Source organism: Lepidochelys olivacea (assembly GCF_965140295.1).
Source record: "Lepidochelys olivacea isolate rLepOli2 genome assembly, chromosome: 4".
Taxonomy (NCBI): Eukaryota; Metazoa; Chordata; order Testudines; family Cheloniidae; genus Lepidochelys; species Lepidochelys olivacea.
The window spans coordinates 30,240,510-30,266,058 of record NC_140414.1 but is presented as its reverse complement, the minus strand read 5'-3'; the positions used below and the strand labels follow the sequence as shown (position 1 = coordinate 30,266,058).

Below are 25,549 nucleotides of genomic sequence, written 5' to 3'. Positions count from 1 at the left end.
CCAGAGGTTTGATTCCTTTCATTCAAAGAACTGGAAGGGGAAGGAACCAAACCTATAAAACACAAGAGGGTAGGGATTCAGTGACTTTCTGCCAGTCCTGTTGGTTGATGATGTCAAGACTTTGGCTTGTGCCTCAAGAGTCTTGTGTGACTGCCTCCATGCCACAAGCTGATGGCTAAGATAGGTTCCCATGCAGAGGGAGATATGAAGTAGTATTGAAAAGTACCTATTTCGCCAAGTATCCACTCTTTGTGCAAACTGTTGATAAAGCAAATGGGGGCCTGAGAAGCAGACATCAGGAAGTCACTCACAGCCAAATTCATTATAAAGTAGTTTGGCGCTGTCCTCAGTTTCTTGTTGCTTAAAAATAATGCAATAAAATAAATAAATACAAGCCAGAGAGTTAATTTTGTTTTTACTGTTTACTTAGTCAAAGAATCTGACACTTTCTAGGTTACAATTTTATGCTTCATTCATCAATCCATTACCATTCATCCATTATGGATGTCAGGATTTTGGAACAATGACGAGGGGAAGAGGAAAGGATCTATTTTCCAACATTTTATCAATAAATGTAGAAATATATTGAATATACCCATACTTACCACACTCCATTTTAACAGAATAGGAGAGAACTCTAAATTTCCCGAGAAACATGTTTTTGCTCAATAGAGCCAGATCCTGACATGTGCTGAGCACGCTCAGTTACCATTGACAGCCATCGGTTGAGAGTGCTCACCATTTCACAGGGTCAGACCCTAACAGAGAGTACAGCATCAAAGGCTACCCATGGGTGATCACTGAATTTTTAATAGCTGCTGTGCTGGTTTAGTCAGTCACTGTATTAGCAGGATCTAACTCATTTTTTGCAAAGTGCTTTTTGATAACCTAAGCATCAAAGGAGATACACAAGACCAAATGACATTTTATTCATCTAGAGTCTTAAATTATAGAGCTGTTTATAAGAAGCAAACCTCTAGACTACATACTTATAACTAAAACAGTAACTGGTGTGTAAAGAGACAAAGTACCACAAGGTACAATTACATATTTTCTTTTCGTCCAACGAGCACAGTAGTATTTATAACATTTGCATTAACTTGTATGCCACATTTCTGCCTGGGAGAATTGTTACATCCCAGCTATAAATCCTTGAAGATATACATGCAGAATGGAAATGCTGAGACAATTTTAACTGCTTCAGTGCCACCTAATGTAACAGGTACATGGGGCAAAATACACACTCACCACTGCTCTGTGTACCTACCATAATGATCACAGATGGGTTAATATTGTAATAGAATCTCCTTAGACGTTTTTAAGGTCAAGCTTGACAAAGCCCTGGCTGGGATGATTTAGTTGCGGATTGGTCCTGCTTTGAGCAGGGGATTGGACTAGATGACCTCCTGAGGTCCCTTCCAACCCTGATATTTTATGATTCTATGATCTTTATGATGTGCTTCATCAAAGAAGCTGAAGCAATGAAGCAGTTTGCCACAATGAGCTACTGTAGTTATAACCATAATTTTATCTGACCCCTCCATTGTAAAGAAGTTTGTATGCAATGCTGATTCTACTCTCTTGGCTTCTAAAATCATTAAACTGGAAAGTGACTGTAAAAGTGGCACTGTGGAGCTTTCATCTCAATGATTTTCTGTGCTGTTTCTCATTTGCATATTCATTTAAATTCAAGGCATATGCCAAAAGTGGCACTCAGCTTCCCCAAAGCAGTGACTTGCATAGAAAAGCCTGACCAAGGTGTAACCTACATGTTCTGCCTACTGTAAATACTGCTGTCTCATCTCTCGCTCTCTCCACTCAATCTTTGTTGAAAATTTTAGCTGCGCCAAATGGATCCACCCTTCAGCTATCAGAAAGTGCTTCAAAGAAGCCATATACTAACTGTCCAACTGCAAAGAAAAAAAAAACCCCACATTTTAAATGAAAGCCTAGATTTTGCAGGACACTGCAGAATGCAGCAAAATGTGTGAAATTGCTACAACTGCAGTTTTCACAAAACCAGAACTTTCTTCTGTCCCTGATGTTAAACACTGCCAATTTAAAAAAGCTATTTTTAAAAGAAAAATTTGCGTTATCTATTTTACTTGTAACATATCTAATGAGCATGCTCAAAAGTGATTTTCCAAGAGCATATAGTAATATTATCGAACCAATATTTTTTTCAAACTCACTGGCTGATGGAGCACTATTAACAGGTCAAGTCTCAAAGTTGAGCCATTTTTAAATTTCTGTATGAAGGGCAAAATAGTAAGTGTTGCAATAATATTTTGCTGTGGGAAAAGTATATCAACATCAGTCTGTGGGAATCAGTATCAAAATTCAGACAGCCAGGGCTGGATTTACACTTTATGTGCCCCTCGGAACAGCATCTTCAGCCCCCCTGGCCTCCGCCCACCTACAGCTGACCCTGCATCAATATGAATGTGAAACTTATTGTGTATTGTGTCAAATTTGTGCCGACCACAATATACTGGTCCCTTTCCTCCCTGCAGCAGCCCCTCAAAGCAGCGTTGCCTGCTCCTAGCCCCCCCTCTCTGCTGGTGGAGCAGTCCCAGGGCAGTCGGGGCAGCCAGGGCACAGCCTTCCCTGGAATACACGAGACCCTCTGCTATGCATGGCATTCCCAGCCTGAGCCGGGCAAGGTGCAATGAGGGAACTGTGTCTCTCCCCACTGTGAACAGGCCTTGGGTGTCTTCCGTCCCTCGTGCAGCCCAGCATGGCAGCCACGCTCCTGCTCTGCCTGTGCAAGTGAATGGGGCACCAGCCACTCCAAACCCTGTCCTTCCCAGGCACAGGCAGCCGAGATTGGGAAGTGGCTGGGATGCTCCCAGAACCTGCTGCAGCCACCCCTCCTGGCCATGGCTCAGAGTGCCCTCATGTGGGCTGACTTGGACGCTCACCCTGCTCCAGCCCCACATGTTGTGCAGCAACCAACCCATGCCAGGAGACAACTTTTCACTTTTAGGCGCCGCTACTGTGCCTAATTGGAAATCCGGCCCTACAGACAGCTGACCCAGATTCACCCCTCTGCTGCTGTGAGCAAAAAAGATGATGAAGCCCTCAGATCTTGGATGGGAAGGTATAAAGGCTGTGAGAGCTGGCTCCACACCATGCTCTGCTTGTCTCTCCTGATGGCAGGAAAAATTTCTCATAGGTGTCAGGCCCTTGGTGTGGGATGGGACCACTTCCCTGTGGCATTGTTCTCCACTAAACCAGCCTTTCCAGACGGGTGTGAAAAAACACCCCCAAGTAGCATACGTTTTACCAGCCTAAACGCTGATGTGCACATCACTATGTCAGTGGGAGCTGCTCTCCCGCCGACACGGCTACCGCTGCTTGTTGAGCTGGTTTTATTATGTCGACAGGAGAACTCTCCCTGCTTTACATTGTCACGAGCCATCAAAGTATAAATACAGACAGGAATCCTACTGTCTGTCTGCAGGCATGGAGAGCATTGATGGTATATCCTCATTTCATGTACCATGGCGCTTCCTGGATCCAAATCCCCCCAGCCCCAGCACCTTCAGGTGACTGTATGAGGCAGTCTTCATAGTATCTTTCACATATTCTTGGGCAGTAGAGGGTGAAGGGAGTCGGGGACAGAGCAAGAGAGAATATAATGGTGCAATTAAGCATTTCTTCAAATCTGTAATTTTAGTCCATCATAAAACAAATCCCACGTGTTTATTTTCTCATAGTTTTTAATTACTCAAAGGAAAAGGAATTTACAGTGATGCTCCTAGTGATAATATGCACATGGTCATTTCTGCATCTCACATCATCAACAAATATGTGCAGAGAGGAAACTGATTCAGAATATTCTCTCTCTCTCACACACACACACACACACTCTACTGTACAAACTCAAGTCATTGGACTTGCTAAATCAACCATGTCTGGAACTGAATTTCTGTACCTGTAAAATGCATAAAAAACCAAAAGGTTTCCTGTAACTCCAATAGATCCAATTATAAGAACACAAGTTCCAGTAGCATAAAGGATATGATCAGGAACGTCTGCTTTTGTCACAGTGTGGTGACGAGTTCCCGTATCCAGGATCTGAAAAGAAAAGCAAAGGAAAAATAAAAGTTACTACAATCAGGGCTTTTAATCAAGTTGACAATTAGTCTATACACTGTACCTCCCTAAACACATGCTGCAAAATAAAGCCAGATTCTTGCATACCATTGAAACACTTTTGTAGGGCTGTGTAAAAAATTTGGCCTTACCATTGGTAATGCTATATTCGTACAATGTGTAAACAGAGCACTTCATTCTCCAAGCCTCTCCACCCAGCACCTTTCACAAACAGCATACAAAAAATGTAAGGCAAAAATGAACTACTAGACTGTGGGAGAGATTGCAAAAACAGTCTCATATTTAAGATAAGAAGCTGGCACTAAATATATCTAGATACTTACTTTTTTGCTGGGGGACATGTGGATAAAGCTAAAGAATATGGAGTTTAAGGAGACTTCCTTATAAAATCCTCTTTTATTTATATTAATATTTATGTCAAGTGCCATGATGCTTGCAAATCACTACATATTTGGATAGCAAGCTGAGGCCTCTGCTTGTCTGCGAAGATTTGTAACCACATCCTCTCAACCCACCCCCATCCTCTGCCTGTTCTGTCTCCTGTCTCACTGTAGATTGTAAGCCTTTTGAGGTAGGGACTGTCTTTTTTATATGTGCCTGTACAGTGCCTAGCACAATGGGGTCGCGGTCTTTGACAAGTATTCCTAGATGCTACCATAATACAAATAATAGTTTTATACATGTGCATGTTGCTTTACAGAGGGAATTGAAAGTACAGTACCTGCCCAAAGGAACTACGAAAAAAATACAATCTTTTAAAAAATTGTTCAGGTCACCTGTTAATGGAGTTAAATTTCCATCATAATCCTGAATGACCTTTTTTGGGTTAAATAATACAGATTTCAAGAAGAGGAAAATATTTTAAAAATTGTCAGAGGCACAACATACATGTTAGGAATTATGAGATTAATCTGATTATATGAAAAAGGCAAAGATGTGTTGGCATATAAATAGGCATCATATTTTCTGAAACAACAACCCAATCTAAATTAGTGTGCATTCTATATAATGCAACATAAACCTCAAAAAAAACCCCCAAAAAACAAAAGCTCATCATGCCTCTGCTTTTATAAGTAGCATTGCCAACTGTCAACATTATTTCTAACCTTATCCCTTCAGTTGACCTTGGGAATGACAAAGACTAAAGTTTCCTTTGTTTCTATTCCACCCCCAGTCCTCTTGACTGATGGTGCTGAGAACTCTACATGGAAAAATTTGAAGAAAAGAGGAAAAACAGCAGCTGTAGCAATGATTGTGTCAGTACAAACTCATTAAATAATTTTGACATTCCCATTACTGCCATAATCACAAGTGCATTAATAAAAAATGTCACCAATTCCCTGTGTATGTTTTTTTTTTTTACACAAGTTTAAGTCTATTGCTGACCAAATTCAGCAAACAAGACAGCCTGTGGCTAATTCACTCAGATCTTATTAGCATTGTCAATGAGATGATTGTGAATTGCCAGTCTAACAGATTATTTACTAATTGCTAATAGTGTGTTGCTCCATCTATAGCCATATAGGGGTCTTACAAACTAGTTCAAACACTAACAGTTTAGATAGTAGTCTTTGGACCTATGGCAATTTTACACCAGCAGAGGTTCATGCTCACAGAGCCAAATTCTGCCCTCATATGCACCCAGGGTTACACAGGATGTAAAGCAGAGCAGACTGTAGCCCGTAAGATCAAAACCAGGCGATAATACAAGCTCAAGAAGGTCTGGACTCTTCACCCAAAGGTATCACAGACCTAGTGGATTTGAAGAAGGTAAGTGAAGCTCCTCTTTTCAATTTGCCTCTCCCTAGTTCCACAGTCCTCCTTGATCTCTTTCTGACCTTTTCTATTACATGTTTTTCACCTCCTATTGCCTCAGTTCTCCACACAACCACCACCCTCCTCCCTGAAATTAATGGCAGGCCTGCACATAAACACAGATAATTGTGTGATCTTGTTAGTGTCACCTTATCTGTGCCACCCACTGCTATCCTATTATTTACTATGGTATTGCTCATTGCATCTTACCTGTAATGAGATAGTAAGCTCTTTGACACAGGAATTTTTGTTTGTTCTATGAGGTGTCCAGTACATTTTGGGATGCTGTAAAAAATGTAATTATAATAGGGCAGGTATGGGATGTGTGGGAAAGAAAAGGGCATTCGAATATAGGGTCTCCAAAGGAAAGATAGCATTAGCAGAGAGACCTTACAGTCTAAGTCTAGAGTCAAAGAGGAGAAGCCCTTTTCTGGAAAGCATTTGTTTTCTCTGTGAATAAACCGGCAAGAACTTGGACAGGCTGGGAGGAGGGTTTAGACATGGGAGATTATTTTATGGAACATCTTGGTAGAGAAGCCTCACCAGAAGTTGTAAGCACACTGTTGACTCATATTTAGCTTGTGATCCACTATGACCCCCAGATCCTTTTCCACAGTACTCCTTGCTAGTCATTTCCCATATTGTATGCATGTGACTGACTGTTCCTTCCTAAATGGAGTACTCTGCATTTGTCCTTCTTGAATTTCATCTCATTTTCTTCAGACCATTTTTCCAGTTCGTCCAGATCATTTTGAATTTTAATCCTACCCTCCAAAGCACTTGTAACCCCTCCCTACTTGGTACCATCTGCAAACTTTATAAGTGTACTCTCTATACCATTATCTAAATCACTGATGAAGATATTGAACAAAATTGGACCCAGAGCTGATCCCTGTGGGCCTCACTCGATATGCCCTTCTGGCTTGACTGTGAACCACTGATAATTACACTCTAAGGTGGGTGCGTAACTGGTTGGAAAACCATTCCCAGAGTAGCTCCATCTAGGCTGTATTTCCTTAGTTTGTTTATTAGAATACCTCTCCACTAGTAGCTTTCTCCACCTTCTGAACTGAAAAATGAGAGCTGTTAACTTATGGTACAGCCAATGAGCAGGTACTGTACTGTACAACTAACCCATTAGCAAGGATGAGCAGAAACGCCATGCCCGATATACGGTTTAGACCCAGGCCGATATTGATCCACATTGTAGACATAAATTGGGTGATGGCTCTCTTATGGAAATATAAGAGGATTTAGTCCAATCCTGCAAGGTGTGGGTTCCTGCTGTTAGTTCCTGAGCAACCTCAATGCTCCTTGGCCATGATAGGAAACTAGGTTGCTCAGAAACTTTCAAGACACACTAAGGACCTTGCAGGATTGGACAGAAAATGAGGACCTGCGAGACAGTGGGTCCTGGAGAATTTTTTTTAAAAGACAGAAGTGGTGAGTGGATTTGTGGCTTCTCTTTTGGATTTGATTGGGTTTCTGAGCAGAAATCTTAAACAGTTAAGAAATTCAGTTAACTGCCCATATTGACTGTGGAAAAAACACAGAATTTGAGAAGCTGTCAGAATCATCTGAGGCTTTTTTTCCCTTGTTATACAACATAGGCTTTTTATGCCAGAGTACATGCTCTTGGGCTGTAACTGAACCTCCACAGCAGTGGAAGAAGGTACTCCATGTTTGGCTTTGGGATTCATAAGTTAATTAGGGACAGATTCTGTTTTGTGATTTCTGAGAGGCACAGCATAGAAGACTCATCCCGAGGACTGGGTTGGGACAAAGGCAGCCTTAAACCATTTTTGTGCCTCCCAGATTTGGAGCTGCTGCAAGGACTGAAATAACATGCTCCACTCTCCCCTGTCCACCATCACCTCCACAGCACGGGTTAGAGCAGCCTCGGGGGCACAGTTAATTTGGTCACTCATTGTTATGATTTTATATTTATCACGGTAATTGCTTCTTTATGAAAAAGTGGCTATAAACCCACTTTAATTTACATTTTCTTCCAGTTCCTCTGTATCTATGTTACAATATATAAGGGATATTGAACTCCTTTATATATTGACAAGTGGATGCATGTGGGTCTAAGAGAATCTAACAAAGTGCGACAGTGGATTAACTATTGCCCAAAAGAAACATACAATCTAAAAAATTTGATAATGCCATAGGAATAAACCAGTTATATTCTCAACATCACCTATCAGTAACCCCAAGTTCCCGGCATACCCAGTCTCATGACTCAATGTGGGGAGGGAAAATTACTAAATTCAGTTGTTTTGCAATTAATAGGACTTGACAGCTAGAATGTGATTCACATGAAGGCCTCACAGTCCACAGAACTAATCAATAAAAACAAAAATGTAATGATTGGTGAACTCTATACTTTTGTTTTGTCTGTTACAAAACCGTCTAATTTTTCCACATTCATACTTCCATGCCTCTGAAGTTTGTCTAACAGCCTTAAAGTGCAAATTCTACTCAGAAAATTATATAAAAATGGCATCAGATCTGCTTTCTGCTTGTATTCAGAATTATATCTGCTGACAGTAATAAAAATGTTTTATTTCTATTATTTCTGAAAGGTCAGCACAGATAGGAGAATGATTTGGATTCTATTCCTTCTTGCACATCATCTGCAGTATTATGACAGGAATGTCCAGATGGTGCTGTGACATCGTTTTACAAGTTATTTTTCTTTGCATATGAGCAAGTTTCTAGTCCTGGAAGAAATGCTTTGTTGTTTGTTCTGTTGTGGTTCCTTTAGGGGAACTGTGGCAAGCAGCTACAGAGTTTGCTCTCTGCCTTAATCTCTGTAACTATAGTCAGTTCTTGAGGCAGAGTCGCTCCCTGAGAATTGAGCATTGGTGTTTGTCTCAGAGTTCTTAAAGAGAAGATTGTTTGCATGCTGTTTGTGACCACTTCTGTTTCAAGACTTGTGTATATGTGTAAAAAAAAAAAAAAAAACAAGTTACACTAAGAATATATTCAAAGTCTGCACCGCTGATTTCTCCTCCAATCGGAAACTGACTTGTAAGACCCCAACATTTGTTACTATTCGGCAGAGGCATGATGATAAAATTCTTCATTAAGTTCCAATTACACATCCATTAAACCTGTATTAACCAACTGAAAGCGATATGGTGGCACAGATTCTACCTTAGAGCCAAATCTGACCTGCAGAGCTTTTATCATTGGTGATGGTCTGCGAGAAAGAATTAACTCAGATTTATCTGCAAATCCCAAATGGAGTTTCTGAGGCCGGCAATTAGGGAAAAATAAATGTTTTTCCATGGAAGCATATTTTATCTGGAAATCATTGAGACAAACACAATTCTATACTGTCATTTTTTAGTCACCATCCAGAATAGAAGTGTACTTTAAATTAGTGACGAATGCTAAGACTCTATAAAGTACACAGAAGATATTCTCTGTTGAGCAGGATCAGAAAGAGGACTTTTTAAACTGTACATGTATTTTTCTATCTTCCCTATATTTGATTAAAGTTTATGCCTATTCAGTAAATGAAATTGGTAACAAAATGTGCTTTTCCCTAAATCCCTCCTGCACTATTTAAGGATATGCACACAGGTTATTGTGGGGCAGAGTTTCAAACATTATTATAAGCCATAGTGTGCACAGGGTCAAACTGACTAGGACCGTATGGCTTCCCTTTGCAGCTGGTTTTCTATGCAAAGCACTACAGAAGCCTTGCTTTGACTGTTCTGGTTAACTGGATGTTCCATTTCTCAAAGTACATATACACAGATGGACAAGCATGTAAGAAATGTGGTAGAGGGAATTTACGCGTGGTGGGGTCTAACATAGGTAACAGACTTGCAGTACAGATTTTGTGGGAAAATGGAATTAGCACATTTCCTAGCCAATTTTCAAGACTACAACCCCACTGAAGGGTTATTTTATATTACAAATAAAAACAATTTAAATGATCAAACGTTTACTTTTCGGCATGTCACATGCACCCATCCAGCTCAAAGAAATTGTGCATAAAACATCCAAATTGTACCAAAGAATACAAATAAACATAATCTAAAATGCACTTAATCTAATATGCAGTCAGCACAAATTTACAGAAAGTCCTCCTTCATCTTGAAGCAACTTTGCATATATTTTTTAACTCACTCATCAAAACCTAACCCAACACATAGCAAAAATTATAAGCATAGGAACAGAGTCTGAAAGTAAAAACTCAAGCCAAATTAGAAAAACAATATGATCCATTGCTATCTATACTTGATGAATTGGGGACCCAATCCACCTCCCATTACCAAAACTCTCATTGACTTCTGTCATAAACATAAAGGGAAGGGTAATCACCTTTCTGTCCACAGTGCTATAAAATCCCTCCTGGCCAGAGGCAAAACCTTTTCACCCGTAAAGAGTTAAGAAGCTAAGATAACCTCGTTGGCACCTGACCAAAATGACCAATGAGGAGACAAGATACTTTCAAAGCTGGGGGACGGGGGACGGGGAACAAAGGGTCTGTCTGTCTGTGTGATGCTTTTGCTGGGACAGATCAGGAATGCAGCTCAGAACTCCTGTAAAAAGTTAGTAAGTAATCTAGCTAGAAATGCATTAGATTTCCTTTGTTTAATGGCTGGTAAAATAGCTGTGCTGAATGGAATGTATATTCCTGTTTTTGTGTCTTTTTGTAATTTAAGGTTTTGCCTAGAGGGGTTCTCTATGTTTTGAATCTGATTACCTTGTAAGGTATTTACCATCCTGATTTTTCAGAGGTGATTCTTTTACCTTTTCTTGAATTAAAATTCTTCTTTTAAGAACCTGATTGATTTTTCATTGTTCTTAAGATCCCAGGGTTTGGGTCTGTGTTCACCTGTACAAATTGGTGAGGATTTTTATCAAGCCTTCCCCAGGAAAGGGGGGTGTAGGGCTTGGCAGGATATTTTGGGGGAAAATGTCTCCAAGTGGGCTCTTTCCCTGTTCTTTGTTTAACATGCTTGGTGATGGTAGCATAGGGTTTATAGGGCTCAAGGACAAGGCAAAGTTTGTATCTTGAGGACGTTTTTAACCTAAGAATAAGCTTAGGGGGTCTTTTATGCAGGTCCCCACATCTGTACCTGAGAGTTCAGAGTGGGGAAGGAACCTTGACAACTTCTATGGCAACAGGACCAGGACCAGGCCCTTGAGGTGGAAGCTAGGGCATTTCCCTCATAATACGCAGCATTGGATTTCTAGTCTTTTTGCATCTGATATTACTTTCAGATGCATCCCTGCAACTGCTATTAAGCTAGTAAGGGTTATGCATGCATATATGAGAGCAGAGTTGTGTGCTCTGACAGACCTGATCAACTTTAACATCATATAAACAATAATGCTAACTATTATTATGATTGCATCTCTCTATCCTCTGTTTTCTTTTACACAAGTGTCCTACCCAGGAAAAGAGATGCTGCATCCTGCTGCCATACAAAATCTTTGGGATTTTCTCTTAGAATTTCTGTATAGATTGTTTTCACGTTAAATTAATACATGCTTTAGCATCCTGTAAGAGCCAACACCCTTTAGCAACACTTGCGGAAAGTGAGACATGCTAATTTACCAACAGACCTTTTCAAGTTAAAGCACCAAAGCTGAGAGAGAAGGTTCACTTTTTCTATGACTTTTCAAGGCATAAAGGGGAGGAGTATTAATAAGTGCCAAGTTAATGGAAGAAAGAGCTGGTTTCCCAATGGCATAATTCACTTTTAGTTGAGATTTTCATTAAATTTAAGACATTTAATAGGAACTCCAAACTAAGGATAAAATGTTAAAAGTGCTTAAGTGACTTAGGAGCCTACATTTCATTGAAAGTCAGTGGGGCTTGTGCACCTAAGTGCCTAGGGTGCTCCCATTGGTATTGCAAACATTTGGTGTAACATGTTCCCTTGACCCAACCTGCCCTCCAGTCCCATTCTCCCATCATGGCCTTCCCAGACTCTGTAGCCCATTCTTTCAGCTTCTGCAGCTGCCTGGCCTGCCAGCTCACCACTGATTCCTTTCCACCTGACCTCCAGTCAGCCTCTCCCCTACACAATTCCAAACCAGTGTACCCACCCCACTCTGAACCAGGTTCACAGGACTTGCTCCCTTCCAATATTTTACCTGATCCCTCACATCCCATCAGTCCAATCCACTGCTGCTACATCCAGCTGCAGGCCTCATAACTGCCACTCTAGCTGGCCTATTCATCTCTCGCTGCAGCAAACCCCCAAGATTTTTCTATTCTACCTAACAAGGCAGCTACAAATTCAGGCAAGACTGCTTTCTCCCCATCCCTCCCCCACTTTCCTGTTATTGTTTTCAGAATGTGCACACAAAGAGCAGAAATTCTGTCAGTAAGTGTGGTACAGAATATACAGAAATATTCAAGCAATCCTCAAAATAAAAAACAGAGGCAATAATATGTATTTAATAATGGGGGGAAATGACTATTGTCTTGTTTCAGAATATACTAAAACCACTTTCCAGCTGAGCCTTGGAGGCCTCTCCTGCAGCCAGGGATGTGGAAGACCCACTCCAGCCAAAAAGGAGAGCTACTACTGGCTTCCCAGTAAAGGACAACAGTCCTTCCGATTAACCTCCATCTCCACCAGACAACTACGGCTTGTGGGAAGACACAGGGGGCCTTTTTGTTATTTTACTTAGTTTATGGGCATTTTGTGTCCGATTATTGCTGTGGGACAGGTTGCTTATTCATCTGTTTGATACATCCTTAATTCCTTTGCCTGTCCTCTTCCCTTTCTTTTAATTTACCCCTCTCCTTTCTGGGAATAAAATGTTGTTTATCCTTATCTGTTGGGCCTTGATTTCCTCTCATTGTGAACAGTAATGCCCTAGAGGCCACAGGGGTTGTTTGTTTATGTCGGCAGCCAGTAGGTAGAGGCACTGAGCCTCAAGAACCCAAGGCCCTGGACCACAGGGCCACTTGGAGGAAGGACTTTACTATGCTTGGGGATCAAGGCTGCCCCAGAGGTGGAGTACGTACTTATGTCCTAAACAGAATATATTTTCCAAGGTCCTTGATCATGTTCCCTTCCAGAACTATCACTATAACAATGAACTTCAAAAATGGGAGATATACTGTCAAATCCAAGTGACAGATTCAATTATTTAAGAACTTTAGAGGAAGACAACACTATTGGGTTAATACAGAGTGATGAGAATAAAAGAAGAGTGATCATTCTGTGAAATAAGAAATTGCAGGTTATACATGGAAAATCTCTGGTATCAGAAGAAAAAAAATCTTCTAAAACCTTCCCAACTTTAAAAGAATACCTCATTATTTTAAACCTGTACCTTTTATATTATTACTATTTGAATTATCATAGTGCCCTATTGAGATATGCACTGTATCTGTATAACCTGGGCTGAATCATGGCTCCTTCAAGTGAGGAACTTGGAGATTTTCCTACGCTACTTGACTTCAAATACTACTTATATATTCAACGTACCAAGTAAATGCAGAGGTAAATAATATTTTAGTGCTAGAAGATGTTAAAATACTTGTCACGGGGCACCTCTGTTGCTATCCAGGGTCCTTCATTGCCTGGCCACTTTGCATGGTCACAAACACACACTAGGTTTGCACCCTTTCACCAAGCATGTATTTACTATTTTATTACAAAGCAACACAGTGTAATGCAAGCTTGCAGCAAGAGGACTCTTCCACACAGCCCTCACTTCTCAGCTGAGACTCCCCCTCTGAACTTTCCTTCTCAGTCCCCTGCTTCCTGTTCCTTACATTTATATCCCCCCAATTAAATCATTAGCCCAGTGATTACCACCCAGGTGCTCATAATCCACCAATGGAAAGTGTTTAATTGCTCACAGCTAAGCCTGCACCTTCTTCATGCTGCAGCAACATCAATGATCCGGGGACTACTAATAGTACCCTGTCACAATACTGTCAAAAGAAACTGGACTGTATACCAATATAAGAAACAAATCCAAGCAAGCTATAATATGGACTGAAATATATTTGTCCCAAGCCATTTAATTCTTCTGTTTCCTTGGCTTGCCACTAGACTTCAGCTTTTTTGGCACCAAGAAAAGCCCTGGCCTCAGCTGGTGATTACAAAAATGTTACCACAAGTTCTAATGACTGATGGAATCTATTTTAGGATATCTTTAGGTTACGTGATGAATAAGATAAATGGAATTCTAATCCGGTCATTATTACTAACAGCTGTGACAACCCAACAATTTTTAATGAGTTAAAAGCATCTTTCAATAGGTAATTATTTCATCCATTACAGAACCCATGTGCAATAACACATATTCCTTTTCAATCCCCGTTATGTTTATAACATACTTTTGTAGAAATTTTGAGGGGTCTTTTCCCTGGACACCTAGACTACATTAGTAAAGTAAGTGTAAAAACAGGGGTTAAAAGATTTCACACATTCCATTTTTGAGTTAATTTTTCCTTCACCCATTAGGCTCAATTGAAGGACAAAACTTTTTAGTTTAAATATATATATGGCAATAAATAAATAAATACAGAATAACAAGGCTTTTGGTTAGCATACAGAAAATTATGAGAGTTTAACATAGAAAAATCATAAAAGTAAACATTTACTAAAATACTGACCTTCTTACCAATTTTGGATAACCCAGAAAGCCATGGCTGCAAAAAATGTTCTTTTCTACCTATCACTGCCCAGGAAACGATGGCATATTCTGACAGATTTGAACTTGGTCATGGTGTCCATGCATTTATGAGTTCCAGACTTCACTACTGTCATGCAAATCTAGGGATGACACCACTGACCTGAACAAAGCTCCACCTGGTTCAGAACATAGCAGCCAATCTGCACAACAAAAGACCCCCAAGAGCATTTCCACCTCTGCACTGGCTCCAAATGAACACCGCATCAGATTCAAGGTTTCAATCTTTATCTTCATAGCTCTCCAGGTGATTGGCCCAAGTTACCTGAGGATCTGCCTCACAAAGCATCATGATCATGACCATCCATGACAGCTACATTCTACTGGAACCAAGGAACTGTTACCTTCAAGAATGAAACTTGTGTGATCAGGAAACACAATTCCCTAGGCAACAGGCTTAGAACTGTGGAACTCACTTCTAGGTGAGATCAGAATGACAACCAACCTCAAAGTCTTCAGACTTCAATAAAGAGCAAAATGATCTTTCTCTGGCCTATCTTTCCCATTGTACCCCATCACCATAAACAAAAAAAACCCTTGTGTACTGTCTGGCTAATGGAGGGGAAAACAAAAGAATTGTGTATGTTCACTTTAATACATTTGTAAAGCTTTCAGGCATTACATTGATTGAAGGTGCTGTATAGATAGATCGATTTGTTAATGCTACCAAAACCCAGAGATGGAATTACAGTTTTATAGGAAGAATTATGGTGTATTCATCACCATAATTTTGTCTTGTTCATTTAACCTGTGTAAGCTAGTGGTCTCAAAGAGCTTTCCCCTGCCATCTATTGATGAACTGGGGAAAAAGGGCTTGAGTATTTGCATAGACACCTATTCTGCCTAGATAAGTAGACATGCTTGCTTGCCAAATATATCATTTTAGACTGTTTTGGGGTTAAAATTCACTTAAGTCATGCAAAGGGTAATGAAATGTTATCCTTATTGTATGACTAAAGGGCAGCAGGACTGTACATAATATACCCAAAGTGAGGGGGAGTCCCCCTTAATTTAACCTCACTCACTCAATGGGTGTAGTGATGCCAAATCCAAGAAAAAGTTAGAGGGGGTGGAGACAGGTGTTCTTATCTGGTTGCGCACACTCTTTTAGATGCCATTTGACCCTCCCCTCTAATGTTTAAAGTCAGAGCTGATCAGACTCAGTTGGGAGTCCTTGTTTCTTCTCAGTGATCACTGGAGCTGAAATCGCTGATAAGCTGGTCTAATGGTCTGAGCCTTAGGCTTTGTCTACACTGCATTTTCGTCCGTTAAACTTTTATCATTTAGGGGTGTGGAAAAAACACCCCCTGGAATGACAAAAGTTTTACCGACGAGAAGCGCCAGTGTGAACAGCGCTTTGTCGGCCAGAGAGCTCTCCCGCCGACAAAGCTACCGCCGCTCGTTAGGGGTGGATTTATTTGGTCAGCGGGAGAGCTCTCTCCTGCTGACAAAGAGCGGCTACGCTACCCGCCTTTTAGTGGCACAGCTGTGTGGCTAAAAGGTGCATCATGTAAACATAGCCTTAGATCTGGTGTGGGGACAGCACTGCAATGAAAGACAACTCAGAAGAGGCATCAGTGAACTTCTCCAGTACCCAGTGAAATGACGAAGAGCTGAAATCACGAAGGACTGGGGTAGGTGATGGAACCTCAGAACAGACTGCAGTGAGCAGTGGTGGCAGCAGCATGCTGCAAAAGCAACAGCTATAGAGATGGGAGCGTCAGAGGCAGCACTCAACCATCACTCTCCCTCATGGGCAGGAGATGAACCCACTTGAATACGCCCCTGGACTCTGGGATGTTGCTGACCTTGGACAACAAACCATGAATGGGAGGCAGCGCAGGGAAGGGAGAAATGGCACGTTACAGGGACTTTCATCCATCAGACTTTCACACTGCAAGGAGGGAAACTGAGACAAAGGACTACTGCCAAAGATACTGTGGGGTGGGTGTTTACTTACTGTTTGTATAATTTTGAATAACTGTTGCTGTGTTTCCCAAATTAATGCTGTGTTCCTTTTCTTCTTAATAAAAGTTTTCTCTTCTTGTCCACAGACTCAGTGTTTGCAAGTGAGGAAGCAATGGGACTCACACGTGTCCAGGAGTGGTGTTTAGTTTTCCCAGGTTTCTGGGTGTAGGCTCGGCTAATTCTGTTTTGCAATGTTCAGAGGAAACCCTACTCATTGAACCCACCCCTTGTTGCTGCTGACACCACGTGACAGAAGGGTTATTCTTGTAGCAGTTTCTTTCACTGTAGCTTTAATTCCGTAGGCATTAAGGGCCAGATTTTCAAAGGTATTTAGGTGCCTAAAGATGCAGATGGGATTTTTCTAAAGTGCCTAATTCTTTTTGAGTGGGGTTAGGTGCCTATCCTGCCTAGGCACCTATCTGCATATTTAGATGCCTAAATGCCTTTGAAAATCTGGCCCCAAGTGATTTTTATATATATAAAACTTTGTATGGTCTTAGACTAAATAGCATACTGTCCAAGCGACCTTTGGTTTAAGGTTAATGGATGCTCCAGCAGCAGTGGACAATGTTATCAGTCTAGAAGGCTGAATCAGCAATTTGTCAGGAGATGAACCATGCTTATTTATATGCAAATTTACACAGGATTTTAATCTGAGAAGAACACACAGTTATTTGTTTTTCATTTATATATTTAAATTTCAAAACTGTTCTCCTCCAGAAGACAAAAGGACCTCTAGGGTGAATTTGTAATTAACATGTTCAAGGTCTAGGTCATGCCTTGGTGCAAGCAGATTATTTTGCATTGCCATGAGGAGAAAGAATTTTATGGAGAATAAACAAGTGTTTCAGTGAAAACAGGCAAATTTCTTTTAAATTAAAAAAGCTAACAGTATAGAAAGTATAAAAGTAAAATGTAGCACCAAAGATACTTTATAGAGAAAGTTTCAAACAATGCTGGTAAACAGATAAGGAAATTAAACTTGTGTGTATTTGGGGAATAATTTAAAACATAAGATAGATTTGTAAGGATGGTTAAATCAAATGGTAAAGTGGACTTTGACACCTCTTGTAAGAGTGTCTATATACATAAATTAAAACTGACTTCTGTATAACTAAGAAAGCTTTATTAGCACACAGACACATTCCTTTTGGAGGGACATGTGACACTTCATATTGATAAAAAAGAAAGAATGGCATAGCTTTGAGCTGGGGAAGCATCCAGATAGCCCTGAAGCAACTATGTAGGGGACATGGAGGAATCCTTATTCCTGCTATTGTCCAGTGCAGCTGTGTTAGGGCTAGGGACAATCTAGCCTATAGTAGCAGAATTCTAAATGGGTGTCTAACTTCAGTAATTCAGGCCATTTCTATTGCTTCATCATAATAGGAATTTGGAATCTATATCCCTGAAACAACTCTTGCATTAGTTTTCCAACATCAGCCCAGAACTTATAACAAAATGCTGGAGGGAACACTATGATGGAATCCATCTTCTATTTTTGTAAAGCTCTTGGGTTTACCTTTTAGATTAAAAAAAATGAAGCCCACATATCAATTCAGATAGAACCTGTTTTTATTATAGGACACATCACAAAACCCACAAGCCAGGCAGTAATTTCTGAGATTCCAACACTATTTTATAGAAACAAGGTGGGTCAAGTAATATCTTTTATTGGACCAACTTCTACTACAAAGTGGAACAGATTGTTTAGCATAAGGAGTTAACACATATTGTAAGAGCCCATTCAAGGTGAAGTAGCCACTTAACACTTCTGTAGCAGTAGGACAAAAGAGGGTGATTAGCGGGTTACAGATTGTTGTAATAAATCCATTGTTGTAAGAAACACAGTGTCTTTATTAAGCCCATGATTTTTAGTGTCTAGCAAAGTGAAGAATTTAAGCACTCAGGGTCGTCTTTTGAAGGTGTGAGGGTTTCCTTGGAGAATGGGGACTGAGAGATCAGATATGGAAATAAAATATTTATTTTGCAAAAACAGTTTCATTCTTCTGTGTGAGTTCATTTTAGAGCGTAGTTAGTGATTGTCTCATTTCACCTTTCTCCCCCATGCATTCTCAGAGCCCGAGCTCCAGTTCGAGCCCAAACATCTACACTGCAATTTTATCGCCCTGCAGCCTGAGTGCAATGATCCCAAGTCTGCTGACCCAGGCCAGCTGCAGCCATGCTGCTGATCTTTTATTGTGGTGTGTACATGTAACCTCTGAGTACCTTTCTCAGACCTGAACAAGAGCTCTGTGTAAGCTTAAAAGCTTGTCTTTCACCAACAGCAGTTGGTCCAATAAAAGATATTACCTCCTGCATTTTGTCTCTCTAATATCTTGGGACCACCAGGGTGTAACTACAACAACACTGCAAAAAAATATTTTGTCTCAGGCAGAAACTTACTTTCCATTCAACCTATTATAAACAAATGGGCAGGCAAATAAGCAAAAAGACACATCATAACAACCACTAGAATGTGAGAAGAGACAAATCCAAAAGGTTACACTAAGGTTAAAATATTACGGCCAAGGAATCAGTTCAGCTATACCAGTGACAGACAGGTATAAGTAAGAGGAAAAACAGGCCCTTAATGCTAGCATAAGGATCCTCTGTATAGTATTAAAACTTAGAGTTCAGTCCATGGAAGATTACTCAACTCTTCAAAGCAGTCCTTCCAGAATTTTCCAGTAGCACTCCTAACTCAAACAATCTTAGCTCAAAAGCTAAAGGACCTGGAGAAGACTGACAAAAACTTACCAATGAACGTTCAGTTCTCAAAAGAAAGCTCAATCAAGATTCCAGCATGTACTGGGCTTGTCTTACCATAACTTTCCCCAAAATTCCTGGGGAATTCCTGGGGAATTCACAGACAGGCATTACATTTATTGCTTCCTCTCTCCTGGATGCAGACCATGTCCCTAGGTTCCATTGCCATGACATCCCTCACCCACATTTCCTTCCTCCACCTGGCTGCCCAGTCCATACCTCCTTCCTGCACAGTCATCCATCAGATTTTGGAATGTAGGAGAAGAGAGATATAGATGGAATGAGACTCTACATCTATGGATTATAAGGGCAGAATTTGGCCCCATTTATTTAACGGAGTACTGTATATCAGCTCATAAGAAAGGATCCTATTACAATTTTAAATATCCACCAAGCTTCGCTAAAAGCTTGCACATTAACAGTAATTTTTTGTCACTATTGCCAAGTGGTAATGTTAATAGTGAACAAATGATGAAGTTGTAAACCCTGTTTCCTGGAGATTACAGTATGATTATAGTTCATGAGGCTGAATATAAAATAGACCAATTGCTTACTGATTGTCTAAAGGTCTAGAGAGTTACCCTTAAAAGCCACCAAAGTAAAACTTGACACACTGTTAACTGCAAATATTTATCCCTGTCACTTGCTTAAACCACTCAGCATTCCTCACTTCTTGCTTTAGTAGCATTTTTAACAGAGAATATGATTGGTCTCCACCCGGAGAGAGACTGCAGTGCTGTACATCTTTCTCAAGTGATGCTGTACACAAATTCTGTGGTGCAATGGTTTTGAACTTACTCATCAATAATAGCCTTTTCCCCTCTAACATTCCATCTTCTATGTGTTTATCTTTCGATGGCAACAGTGGGATTTATGTTGACTTTAAGGGGAGCATAGTTAGGTCAATCCTGGGCATTTTTGAAAATCCCACTTTATGCTCTTCAGGATGAGGATTATCTTTTGTTTTTAATGTACTGTCCTGTCACAAGAGCATTGTCATTACTAATAATAACTCTTAGAGTAAACATTTCATCAACAGTGCACATCTAATGTAGGTAGAAAAATTAAACAAATTATGGCACATGATACTTAATGTATAAAAGACTATGTCAAAATACTACTCCCAAAGGGTAAATAATCAAAAACTAATTTCTCTTCATTGGATGATGAAATTTTTGCAACTTGTTTCACACAACTGTTTTGTTCTCTAATTTTGTAATATAAAGAAACAAAACAAATGTACATCCATGAAACTCTCTCTTCAGTCACTGTTGATTAGCAGAGTCCAAGAAAGAACACTTTAAAGTGATTCTTTCTCTTCCATTCCAGTAGTTCTATAGTACCTTTATTTATTTAAAACTAAAATGTTCATGCTATTAGTCCATCATATGGAGTAACTACTTTGGCTAGGTGGACTTTTTTTTTAAAGGTTATTTCATTTTAAATAGGAAGCACTACACAGCCACAACATATATCATAGAGCATTATTGCAGACACACAAAGGCTCCAATTCAGCACATATATAACTTTAAGCACACGCTTGGCACTTTGCTGAACTGGAGCCTTGTTGTACTCACACAGCACTTACTCAGATGTAGAGCTGTGCTGATTTTATACCAGCTGAAGATCTGGCTCACTGTATATTTACCCAATAGACCACAAAAGCTTTGATCCGGTCAGAAAGCTGCAAATTAGAAGGTCTCTAAGTAGTACCATCCATTAGATGGAATACCATAATCTGGAGCTGTACCTGCCATTTTGGGATTCAAAAGTAAAACTTTTCGGTTCACATATTTATCTATTCTGGTTACTATTAGGTATCTCAAAACTATATAATTATGTACCTATTCCAGCGATATGATACACTTACATTCACAGTTGCCTATTTTTTTTTTTTTTGGTGGCAGTTACAGAGACAATTAGGTCAATTCACAAATAGGGGCTGGATTCTCCAGTCCATTGAAGTTGCTCTGTGATGCTCTGATGACTCAAAGTTGCCATAAGATCACCTTAACTAGCCAGCAGAGGAGTTCATCAGCTCCGGGGAATCCTCTGGTGGCATAGGGTCACTGCCTGGGGTCCGATGCCCTCCCCTTCTTGGCCTCTGTCCATTGAAAAGGGCACTAGCACATCTCTATGCCCTCCCCTCAGCTCCTTTAATGGCTCTTCTGGGCCACTGACAGCTGGTGCAAATACCAGCTTGCTTTTTGTTTGTTTTATTTTAAATACCGTAAAAATTTGAAAGAACTTAAGCACCAATAAATAAACAAACAAATTTAAACTGTGTCAATTTTATTAACAATCTGATTTGATCACATAAAATCAAGACAAAATATAAATTGCTGATCTGGGCCCAATCCTGCAGTTCCAGTGAAGTTTAGTTGGAATTCTGATTGACTGAAGACTGTTGGAACAGGCACAGCATCTTAAACAGACCCCTTTGTGGCTTGATATTTCAGCACATAGAAAAACATCATGCAATCACCTGAGACAGCAGCAATCCTACATGCAAAAGGCAATAAAACATGGGCAAAGACTTCTTAGCTTTAACTCTGATTTTGTCTTTTAGGTTTGAATTCTACCCTGAAGTATTCAAATGGATTCTTATATAGTTGAATTTATAGAGGCTGCTAAGAAATAATAATAATCAATGTGACCTGTTCAAAATAGAATGAAGAACATAATGACCTGGAACAAAATGTAGAGATAATTTTGCTAGGATATTTCATTCAAAACGTATTAACAAATACACACCATATTATAATAAAGGTCTGATACAAACTGATAAAACCAGTTAAATAAGAAGTGAAGACCCAAAATCAGTTTTTAGTGGTGCCATTGTGATTACAGGTGTTCTTGGGATTGGGGCACTTGGTGCATTTAGGCACTTTGGTAAGTGGTCTGGTTTTCAAAAGTCCTCACTTCAGTGTGAGCTGCTGAGGGCTCAGCACTTCTGAAAATCATAGATTCATATATACTAAGGTCAGAAGGGACCATTATGATCATCTAGTCCGACCTCCTGCACAACGCAGGCCACAGAATCTCACCCACCCACTCCTGCGAAAAGCCTCTCACCTATGTCTGAGCGACTGAAGTCCTCAAATCGTGGTTTAAAGACTTCAAGGAGCAGAGAATCCTCCAGCAAGTGACCCGTGGTCCATGCTACACAGGAAGGCGAAAAACCTCCAGGGCCTCTTCCAATATGCCCTGGAGGAAAATTCCTTCCCGATCCCAAATATGGCAATCAGATAAACCCTGAGCATATGGGCAAGTTTCACCAGCCAGATACCCAGGAAAGAATTTTCTGTAGTGACTCAGATCCCACCCCATCTAACATCCCATCACAGGCCATTGGGCCTATTTACCATGAATATTTAAAGATCAATTAATTACCAAAATCATGTTATCCCATCATACCACCTCCTCCATAAACTTATTGAGTTTAATCTTAAAGCCAGATGGGTCTTTTGCCCCCACTGCTTCCCTTGGAAGGCTATTCCAAAACTTCATTCCTCTGATGGTTAGAAACCTTCATCTAATTTCAAGTCTAAACTTCCCAATGACCAGTTTATATCCATTTGTTCTTGTGTCCACATTGGTACTGAGCTTAAATAATTCCTCTCCCTCTCCGGTATTTACCCCTCTGATATATTTAGAGAGAGCAATCATATCTCCCCTCAACCTTCTTTTAGTTAGGCTAAACAACCCAAGCTCCTTGAGTCTCCTTTCATAAGACAGGTTTTCCATTCCTCGGATCATCCTAGTAGCCCTTCTCTGTACCTGTTCCAGTTTGAATTCATCCTTCTTAAACGTGGGAGACCAGAACTGCACACAGTATTCCAGGTGAGGTCTCACCAGTGCCTTGTAGAACGGTACTAAAACCTCCTTATCTCTATTGGAAATACCTCGCCTGATGCATCCCAAGACCGCATTAGCTTTTTTCACGGCCACATCACATTGGTGGCTCATAGTCATCCTGTGATCAACCAATACTCCAAAGTCCTTCTCCTCCTCCATTTCTTCTAATTGATGCATCCCCAGCTTATAACTAAAATTGTTGTTATTAATTCCTAAATGCATGACCTTACACTTCTCATGATTAAATTTCATCCTATTACTATTACTCCAGTTTACAAGGTCATCCAAATCTTCCCATATGATTTCCCGGTCCTTCTCTAAATTGGCAATACCTCCCAGCTTTGTATCATCTGCAAACTTTAGGTGCCAAAAAATCACCTTGGTGTAATTTTAAAAGCCCATTTTAAAAAATCTTATCCACAAAGTACTCATCTGGGTATGCTATGAAAACAACCTATTGAGATTAAATGACATGTGCCTTAATTTGTGCCTCATTTTTTAATTTCTTTCACTTTAGTAACTGTCAGAACCCCCTCTGTTACTAAAATCTTGGCTTTTATAATAGTAGATTACAGAAAGACAAGAAAATATTTATCCTAGTGGATGCAATGATGATCATTTTGGCTAACAAATTTAGTTTTGTGGGAACTTTTAAAGATCACTGCATTTTAGAAACATTTTATTCTAAAATATTTATAAAGCAACATAAATGTATTTAGATGGGAAAAGCACACATAAATTTATAGAAAGAATCATATAAGTAGTTTGGCAAAACTACCCCATTTCCCCCCAAAGGATTAAAAAGCAATTTGCAATCCACAAACAAATCCCCTTTTTGTTATAAGTTTATTAAGCTGTTATTTGAAAATTTTCTTAAACAATGTACAAACGTTCACACGGGTTGCTTAGCAAGACACTTCATTAATCAGCTTCACACACAGATTGCAACTCTGAAATCTGCTTTGGGGCTTCTAATATATATTCTTTTCTCCATCAACACTTTCTGGCTATGATCAAAAAGGTCTAATAGGCGCAGATCCTGCAGGAGCATCAGGTACCTGAGTGAGACATCACTTGGTGAATCAGTCCAATGGGGAGGGTTTAACTCGGAGAATCTTTCAGAGAGCCTAGGGCTCTCTAGTTCCATAATAAAAATCGTTATTCCTTATGATAAAGAGAGCAAGTTTTCCTAAGGGAAGATTCAGATTACCACCTCCTAAGAGTAGCAGTCAAAACGCATTGAAGCAGAACACCACCGAGAAGATTCACCAGAAAATAAATAAATAAAATGAATACATTTTAGCATTAAGAAAGCAAAACAGCACAGAGGAATCTGTTTACACCACACACACCCCGCCTTCCCAAATCCCACTCCTATGGAAGAGGACTCCCGCGCCTTTAAACTTTAAAATGCTGGGTTTTTTAACGTCTCTCTCTCGGATGGAGGAGGCCTGCCCTGTGTTTCAAAGAGGCGTTTAACAATAAGAAAGCAAGAGCCCTCCCTCCAAGTGACACCCCACCGCCCGGTGTGTACGTGGGAGCTCCGCTTCAGCGGCATTAGCCCCCCACAAACACCACGCCTGACAGTAGTCCGCCTCCCCCACTGAACGTGTGACGCGGGGAGGCTCTGGCGGCAGGACAGCGGCGATTCTTTCCAAACCCTCCCCGCGCCCTGAACCTCTCCGCTCTGCCCCGGCCACCGGAGCCGCTGCCTGTCCCACGCGCCCTGCCTCACCTGCTCCTGCGCCCCCGCCATCCTGGGCTCTGCGCCCCGGAGCATCCAAGCCGGCCGCGGGCGCGGGGGGCCGGGGCACTCAGCCCAGCCGGGCAGGCGGCGGGGGAACCGGCCCTACTGGTCCCCCAGCTCCATCCCGCGGAGCTGCCCCAGAAGCCGCCGCCGCCTGCTGCTGCTGCTCGTCCGGCCGCGCCACGGCTGCGGGAGTCGGGGAGGGGAGCGGGCGGGGAGCGCGTGTGAAGGGCCCGCCGGCCTCTGGCAGCCGCCCGCTGCCTGTGCCGGGAAGGGGAGATGGGACTGGCCCGGCGCGCTCGCCGCTATTTAAGCGGCTCAAGAGGAGCGTGGTGGGGGTTTCCCCGCCCCCTGCTCCCCACGCCAGCCGGTGACCTCGGCAGGCAAGAGAAAGCGGGCTCCGCCGCTCCCCCGCAGCCGCAGCTCTGGGCCACAGGGACCTGTGCGCCCCTGGAGCTGCCCCCCTCCGGCAGTGGGGCGGCCGGACCCCTTGAGCCTCGGCTGGCTGCAATGCTCCTTGTCCTCCTCTCTCTCTCATGCCCCTGCTTTCGGTTTTCCCTTCCCTCTTCTCTTGAGTTCTTTCCT

At 41.1% G+C, this 25,549-nt stretch overlaps 1 protein-coding gene across 2 annotated transcripts in view; it reads right to left on the bottom strand.

The window, feature by feature from the left end:
- LOC311519928 (melanopsin-like) overlaps positions 1 to 25,259 on the bottom strand; it is a 76,606-nt gene extending 51,347 nt beyond the window's left edge. For both annotated transcript variants that reach the window (XM_084627032.1, XM_084627033.1), the window contains exons 1-3: positions 24,953 to 25,259; positions 3,938 to 4,080; positions 227 to 360 (exon numbers count right to left, since the gene is read on the bottom strand). In XM_084627032.1, the coding sequence (XP_084483158.1) occupies positions 227 to 360; positions 3,938 to 4,080; positions 24,953 to 24,997 (322 nt within the window). In that variant the 5' untranslated portion in view covers positions 24,998 to 25,259. The remainder of the gene's footprint in view (positions 1 to 226; positions 361 to 3,937; positions 4,081 to 24,952) is intronic.
- Positions 25,260 to 25,549: the final 290 nt, after the last annotated feature.